General features: G+C 35.6%; 1 protein-coding gene across 7 annotated transcripts in view; it reads left to right on the top strand.

Annotated features, from left to right (window-relative positions):
* Nucleotides 1–6,251: 6,251 nt before the first annotated feature.
* Nucleotides 6,252–8,769, top strand: part of HABP2 (hyaluronan binding protein 2) — a 55,839-nt gene continuing 53,321 nt past the window's right edge. For all 7 annotated transcript variants that reach the window (XM_060768449.2, XM_060768448.2, XM_060768445.2 and 4 more), the window contains exon 1: nt 6,252–6,399. In XM_060768449.2, coding sequence (XP_060624432.2) covers nt 6,331–6,399 — 69 coding nt within the window. In that variant the 5' untranslated portion in view covers nt 6,252–6,330. The remainder of the gene's footprint in view (nt 6,400–8,769) is intronic.

Here is an 8,769-nt window from a genome sequence, read left to right as displayed (position 1 = left end):
TTTTTTGTATGCCTTTTTAGTCATTAGAAAAGGAGACCAGAGTGTGTGGGCTAGTCTCTGTGTACAAATGACTGATGGAATGGGGAGAGATCAGAAACAATATTGTAGACAACAGATGAACACAGAATATTTAAAAAGCAAGGAGGGAAGAGAGAAGCCCTGCTGAAAGATTAAAGAATAGAAAGAAGTACAAATGAGCAAATCAATTATTGTGTGAAGATTTCTAGGATGTTGTTTAATTCATAGTGGTCTGTGCTATATTAGGTTTCCTCACAGTTTCTTTTTATTGATGTTTCTTTTAGCTGCTTCTCCAGCTCCTGATTCTGTGGGACTGAGCAATTCTTTCAGGGTAAGTGTTATGAAATGGAGGACTGATCCTGCACATTATTTCTGAGAGAATTAATCGGGTTCACCACACTGTCATATTGATTTCTACAGTGATGAGAAAGCAACTGATGATAATACTAGAGGGAACATGCAGCAAGGCAAATTCTAATACTGGGTTGTTGTACGTTTTTCAGGCTGTATGGCCATTTTCTAGAAGCATTCTCTCCTGACATTTTGCTTGCATCTATGGCAGGCATCCTCAGAAGTTGTGAGGTCTGTTGGAAGCTAGGAAAATTGGGTTTATATATCTGTGGAAAGTCCAGGGTGGGAGAAAGAACTTTTGCCTGTTGGAGCTAGGTGTCGATGTTTCAGTTGGCCACCTTGATTAGCATCTGATGGCCTGATAGTTTTTAGGTGTGGCTTGTTACTGCCTGGGAGAATCATTTGTTGAGAGGTGATTAGCTGTCCCTGATTGTTTCTTGTCTAGAGTTCCCCTGTGTTTCAATATTGTTCTTTGTTTAGAGTTATAATTTTAGAGATTTTTTTAATACTGGTAGTCAGATTTTGTTCATTTTCATGGTTTCTTCCTTTCTGTTGAAATTGTCCACATGCTTGTCGATTTCCATGGCTTCTCTGTGTAGTCTGACATGGTAGTTGTTAGAGTGGTCCAGCATTTCTGTGTTCTCAAATAATATGCTGTGTCCATGTTGGTTCATCAAGTGCTCTGCTATGGCTGACTTCTCTTGTTGAAGTGGTCTGCAGTGCCTTTCATGTTCCTTGATTCGTGTTTGGGCGCTGTGTTTGGTGAGTCCTATGTAGACTTGTCCACAGCTGCATGGTATACAGTAGACTCCTGTGGAGGTGAGAGGATCCCTCTTGTCCTTTGCTGAATGTAGCATTTTGAAATCCAGTTTCGTTTACTTACAAAGAGATCTAAAAGGTGGTCATGTAGCCAAAGCTTGAAGGTAGCATGAATATGAACATGAATATGAACATGTGTACCCTTTCATACATTTTATTTTCCATTCAGTTCAGTTCAGTGTTAATGGACAGATCAACTACAATAAGAATGATGAGCCCATTCAAACAGTGTGAGTTTCAATTTCAGAACAAGTCCGAATTACAATATTTTCTGCACAGAAACCAGAATTTTCCAGCATAGTTGCTCCTTTCTACACACACACACACACACACAGAGAGAGAGAGAGAGAGAGAGAGCTGTATGTGAATTTTGTACAGAAGGAGCCTACCACTCTGAGTATAATTTGAAAACTCAAACATTTTCAGTGGAAATTTCACATTGGAAAGACATTTTTAGAAATGTATTTTGTTTATACATTTTAAAGAGATTATATAGTGTGGTTCCTGGTGGTGGTAGTCCCAGTGTGTTAGTGTGTGGATTTGTTTGTATGTGAATATATATTATTCTTGTTATTCTGCAGTTGCATCAAAATCTGTTGAAGGTATCACCTGGTATCATAGATGCAAAGATATTATGTGATCACACAGATATTCTTTTTTTACTTTGCATTGGCAGATATTTTCAAAGGCACCTTGATAGTTTTGTCATCCAAATCTCATTGAAATTCACTGCATTTCTGTAGAAACTACTGTAGTCCAATAGCTAGTGTCTATGAAATTGAACAAATCACACATAAGCACTGAGGTCACTGTTTTGTTTCTCTTTCAGCTTTCTCAGCCACAGGATGTAAATTGAAATATTCCCCTATCTATCTCTCTGAACTGTTTTGTAGCTTATATTCAAGAGCACCTGACTACACATTTGTACCACAGATATTTTGTCAAAAATTCAACAGCTGTAATGAAAGGAACTCACTAAATCAATTAAGTTATCAATTACGTTTTTATAACATAAATGAAAAGGGACAGCTTAATTACATTTATTTTAAAGTGATTAATTTAAAGTATTAATTAAATCAGTTATTAATTAAATGAGAGGCCATCAACATTTACATTTCCTAGCTGGTATTTTCATAAATGTAAATGGCTACAGCAAATAGCAAATGGCTATTGCTCAGGACTGTCATATGATAATTCAACTAATTTCAAGGTCAAAAGATTTTAAACAACAAATAGATAAGTTGTAGGGCAACATAGTTCCTGTGTTATACACGAGACACCTTATTTGACTCAGGAAAACTGGGCTAAGATCCCATTGGAAATAAGAACACTAAAACATTGGGGAGATGCAGTTGTAAGAGACAAGTTAAGCGTGATACAAAATTTCAAATGTTGGTGTTATCTACTCTCCAAAGTCAAAGCAGGGATGATGATGATGTGTGTGGGTGTTAATGGCATTGTCCAGCTTCACAATTGATCTACGTTAAATTTCAATAGAATAATTATTTTCTCCCTATTCTAATTATGTTTTGGTTTTGTTTGTTTTTTACATTTTAAGTAAATGTATTAATCCTTTTACACCAACTTTCCTTTCTCTAGCTATATACTAAGGCAGTAACCAGATACCAATAGTAGGCATAGCTTTCTCTCAGTTTGTTCTGGATCAGGTTTATTATCCACCAAACCTAAGATATAAGTCGTTTATGACAGTCTAGATATAAAAATAGATGCAAAACCTGAGCTGTATTATTTGGTCCACAGATCTGAGAGGGTAGATTAAAAAGTAAATAGACTTCAGCATAACAGATAAAATTTATTACGAAGTATCTAACTTTTGCAAAGATGTAGCTGAAGTGATGCACAAGGGCATATCTTAATAGAAAGCATAGGAGGTGGCAACACCCAAATATGATCTACATTTCATTTGATCAAAGAGTCTGAGAAAAAATAATTAAAAAGTAAAAGCCTTATGCAATGAGATTTCAAATAAAACTTTGGAGGCTGACAAGATGCATCTGGCACAACTTCAAAGTCTTTCAAAGTACATATAATCAATGTTTGTCAATAGCAGTTTTGCATCCTTTAATTTATCTTTCATGGGTATAAAGCATGTTGTTATTAGGATCCAGTCCATACCTTAATTCTGTTTGAGATTTGATGAATCAGGGCTCTATTAAAATTCAGTACACCTCATCTTAGTCAAGGACAGATTACATAAAGCTGTGCTTTATTACATTCCTTTCATCTTTCTGTCTTTCCAACTTGACAAAGTTACCTTATTTATGGAAACTTTTGTAAGATTGAAAACATAGAAAATTCAATATGGCAGAGATTATACACTCTTCTTGATGAACAAACTTATATTAACAGCTATGTGGACAACAAATCTGCTGGGTTGACTTTACTTACTTACTTGACTTTCATCTCCCATAACTGGGGCTCAAGGGAGTTCACAACAAGGTTAAAAACAAGTGCAGATGAAAACAGAAACAGATAAAATTGTACATTATTAAAAATGATAAACATGTTGCAGTTTTACAGGGATTTAACCTTCTCTGCCAAAGTGCTAATGTCTTGCCACACTGCAAGTGACTCCATAGCAGTTAAGTGGTGCAAAATATGAATTAATTCCAAAGTGTAGATGCGTCCTGAGCTTTTGAGTTTGACAGCTGATAATTAAAGAAACAGAATCTTGGAGACCAGTTATCCAAACCTTGCCCAAATAAGGATTTGCAGTGCCATTATGCCATCTCTACCTTTGGTCATTTAGGCTTTGCATTATCTTCTAACATGGAAGTGTTTGTTCCTTCAACTGTATCCCCTAGGCATGTGCAATCCATAAAAATGGTTCAAAAGTACATACAAAATGGGATGGCACTGGTGCTTCATTTCCAATTATTATGCTGTACACCGCTTTGAGTCCCCATAGGGGTGAGAAAAGTGGTATAGAAATACAGTAAATAAATAAATAAATAAATAAATAATACTTAGTTAAAATTTCATTACTATAATGAGACTAATGAAATTTCATTACTATTTCATTACTGTAAGTGCGCATGCACATAATTAAATTACTATAATTGGGGAGATTTCAGGGGCTCCTTTATCCCTCATTTTTAAAGTTATTGGGGTGAAACTTGCTACAATGATAGAACACAATTACCACTGTTAGCCCACCAAATTTCAGAATGTTTCACTTATTACTTACTTTGCGAAATTTTCAATTTTTCAATTTTCTTTTTTTAAAAAAAAAAACCTACAAGAGCTAGCTTCTTAAATTTTCTATCCAATGACACAAGATAACAGGGGAGCATTCCCCCAAATTTCAGAAATACTCATACATCTATTGATTTTAGGGATTTTTTTTAAAAAAATGGTAAAAGCTCTTTAGGGAGGGACAAATCTCTCTCTCCTCTTCTGATTTGTGTTTTCTGATTCTGATGCATACTGGGAAATGTAGTTTAGGGTAGGACCTTTTGAATTCTTTGGCATAGGGCTCCTTCCCTTCCCTTCCCAAACTACATATCTCAAGTTCTGTGCTGTTCCCAAAATGCTATGCCCCCTGTCTTCATGCCAAGAAACCATTAATTTACATGGAGAGGAATGGCAAAGGAGGCAGGTATGGTAGCTTGTTAGTTTTCTTATGGTTCCTTTCACTAGCTTTTTTGTCTTGCACTGAAGAAAATTGACTTTTGGAGCCTTCTGAGCTTTATGAAACTAACATGAAAAACTATGAGGATCGGTTTTGATTTTTAAGTTTTTTGTGTGGGCCGTGCAAAAGCATCAGAATGTCTTCTCAGTTACAAAACTTGCAATTTTCTTCCAAAATCTGATTCATCCAATTTTTCTTGCACACTTCTAGTTATCACCAGTGGATACAAGAATCCGTGTGCATCATACTGTATTTGTATTTTAATTCTAGTCTGCTAGTTCTATAGCACTGGTTCTCAACCTGGGGTCCCCAGATGTTTTTGGCCTTCAACTCCCAGAAATCCTAACAGCTGGTAAACTGGCAGGGATTTCTGGGAGTTGTAGGCCAAAAACATCTGGGGACCCCAGGTTGAGAACCACTGTTCCATAGCTTGTCTGATTTTACTATTTTATTGTTTTACTAGATTTTAATTTTATTGGCTATTTTATTTTTTATAACACCACTTCCCCATTGCTTCAGCCAACTTTTGCTGAGTTAGGATTGCTGAGTTAGGATTGCACTGTTAGAGCAGCCACACTGTGCTATTAGCTCATATTAACCTTGTACTCAACAAAAACGTTTCACATTATGTATCATTGCTCATGCATGTACCTTCTTTATTTGATAACAAAATATCATCTTGTTTCATCTAATTAGATGCTCTACTGGGGGTATTCCCCAGTAAGTGGGTTCAGAATTGCAACCTTAACCACTTGAATCTAATGTAAGCAGAAAAACTGGATAGGAATGCTTTCATAATAGCTTAAAAAAATGGAAGTACTTAAATGTGATGTGATTTTCTCAAAGAGCAAGAGCAACCAATTAAAATGATGAACAGAAACAACTTCCTAACTCAACCTGATCTAGATATGTCTTCTAGTCTAAGAGTCAGACTGCTGAATCTTATAATATACTTAAACAACAAGCATTCCAACCTTTTTGCCTTTCAAATGTTCGGGAGTACAAATTCACATTATTGCCAATAGTTAACATTTATGGAAATTGTGGTATAAAACATATGAGCAGCAACAAGCTGGACAAAGCTGCTTGAAATGAAAGGAATTAAATTTGATATAGATATAGCTATATTTCAGAGGAAGGAACTGTCAAAACCACTTCTGAGTATTATTTGCCTAAGTAAACCCTATGAAATTAATGGGATTGCCATAAGTTGACAATGGCAGGCAACTTGGAGGCAAATACATATATATAGATGTAGATTCTGTGTATATATGCCATGTCCCTAAATATTTGCTCTTGAGAATGTTATGCTGGGGAAATTGTCTAGAAGTAGTATTTGCTGAATCAGGAAGATCAAAACTGAAAGTGTAGTTAATCATTTGCAAGACACAAAACTCTTATTTGGCAAAATAGGGTTGGCTTAAAAGAGGAAAAAAGGAAGCAAGAAAAAAGTAGTCCCCCAAAAGGAAGAAAATAGTGTTAAAACAAGGATGGTTAACTGTTTTGTTTATTTGCCAGTTTTATCTCTGATTGTCTTTGTGGGGAATACGCCTGTTTGTGTAAGTATATCAACTTTATATAAAATGTTGTAGCGGGAGCAGGATACTGGAATAGCTTGTGACAGCAATCTGGGAATGTATTTTACCTTGGATTTTTGTGGATTTCAGCTTTGTGGAAATCTTATTGGTTTCACCCCAGTTTCAACTTGTATACTAGCAACACAGAAATGAAGAGTTTGTTTGGAAAAGACTGGCATAATTTATATATGTGTTCAGCTTGGGCCATTTCCGTTTCCTTCATTCTAGGAGTATCATTCTTTCTCCATAAAGCAGGAAAAAGTGCATTACTACATACCAGGCAGCTATATTATTTTAATGCACTTGAACATAAGCAAGTGGTCTGTTAGTGCTTGTTTAATCAAAGAAAATCAGTTAGAGATAGAGATATTTTCAAGCCAGCCCAAAATGTTGATCAATTAAATAAACACTGGCTGGAAGCCAACATTCATGGCAACAGTGTCAAAAAAAATAGAATATACATTTTATTCTCACTGAAAATTTATTAGCATTGCTAAAATGCAAAGTAGTTCTGCTTTCACTGAGAAAGAGCACAACAGAATTTGCAGCAGGATAGCTTTTAATAAAACATGGGTTTTCAGCATAATTAAAGTAATAGGCACTTTTTAGAATAAATCCTAGGGGGTAAAATATTGTGATCACTCCACAGCAATATGTTACAAGCTTACTATACTTTTGGTCATAATGTTTCATACCACTGAAAGGCACTAATGTAATTCTAATAGTCAAAGTTTTAAGTAAGTGAATAGAGTTCCATGAAGATGATGTTATATGGAGATATCAGGATGACTTTTTTGATTTGTTGGGTGGCGGGAGGAAATCTGTACTTTGCATGTCAAGAACTTTATGTGGGGAGCTTCATATCTCTGCCTCTGGCAGAATCTCAAGGCGTCCCAAGGACTTTGACCTTAATTGGGATCTCATGGGGAAAAGCGCTGACACTACACCCTCCAGCAATTCCCATATAACTGTTGTTTTTTGCCGTAAACTCAATTTCAAGATAGTATGGTATCTCCAATTGATCCAGAATTAGCTTATTAGTGTTTAACATGGAGCAATCAGATCATATGACACCAGGATGGGGATTATGGGTACCTCAAGATATTATTAAACATCAACTCTCAGCAGTCCTAGTTCGTATAGCCAAAGGTGAAGAATGTTGAGTGTTGAAGTTCAACATCAGCAATACTGTACAATTTCCATCTCTGTTGCCATAGTGTTTCTAGATATTGATTTGATTTCAAAGGCTTTTTATTTGAAGGAACCCCAACTATACTCTTTACTCCTGTATGTATGCCTGCCAAAGCACCCAGAAATCTGGGGGAGCTATCTGATCCCATTGCCTGTATATAGAGAAGCAGCACAGATGAGTCAATTTCTATGCCATGGCTTTACTTCAAAAGATTACTATTATTGCTAATTTAAGCTTCCAGCTAATGAGTTTTTAGAGAATTTGAATGAGTACAAATTTGTTTTTAGTACTCTCCACTTTAGAAGCTGTTTAGCAATAATATTTTAATACCGAAAAGATCATAAGGTTTACACTCTGAATTCAAGTAACAGGGCAAGTTTTAGTAACTAACCTCCTGTCCTTCAGGAGACTAGTGAAAACCTGGCTATGGAATGAAGCATTTCCAGAATAATGGCTGAGACTCGCTAAAGACTAAGTTATCGACGACATGCAGACTGAGTTGGATATGATTTTATTTTGGTGATTTGGCTTATATATATATATTATGCTATTTGTATTTTAATTTTTTTGTTGTTGTCGTATGATGTTTATTATTGCATTGAACCCTTGCTGTGAGCCAGTCTGAGTCCCTTTACGGAGGTGGAGAAGATCGGGATATAAAAGTTTTAAATAAATAAATAAATAACTAGGTAGAGAATGTTGACTTAGGATAATGATGCCACATTTAAAGCAGCAGTGAGATACTTCCCTTTGTATAGTAGATGGATGTGCCAAAGAAGAGAGCAAAATCTACAGTTCTTCTCTTCCTTATCATAATGGCTTAATTCAAAAGCAATTGTCACAAGCATCTCTCTGATACTACAGCTGAACTGAGCATTAGGAAAAAGCTGTTGCCACATAGTATAACAGTGTAAAGCTACAAAGTGCAACCTAGGGAAATTTGGGCTACCTCTTCTGAATGTGCTTTGTGTGTGTGTGTGTGTGATAAGTAGATAAAATTACATCATCTTTTAAAATGTGATAATTGAATTTGCACTTCTCTAGATAATAGGGAAATTGGATCCTTTAATTTTTGTATTTATCCAAATGTTATGATATAATCCCCCCATCAAGCATACATAACATTAAGTAAAACTGATCTCTAAAAAAGCATAACATTG

This window comes from Anolis sagrei, chromosome 3 (assembly GCF_037176765.1).
Source record: "Anolis sagrei isolate rAnoSag1 chromosome 3, rAnoSag1.mat, whole genome shotgun sequence".
Lineage (NCBI taxonomy): Eukaryota > Metazoa > Chordata > Lepidosauria > Squamata > Dactyloidae > Anolis > Anolis sagrei.
The sequence above is the reverse complement of the archived record's forward strand: the minus strand, read 5'-3'. Positions and strand labels throughout refer to the sequence as shown.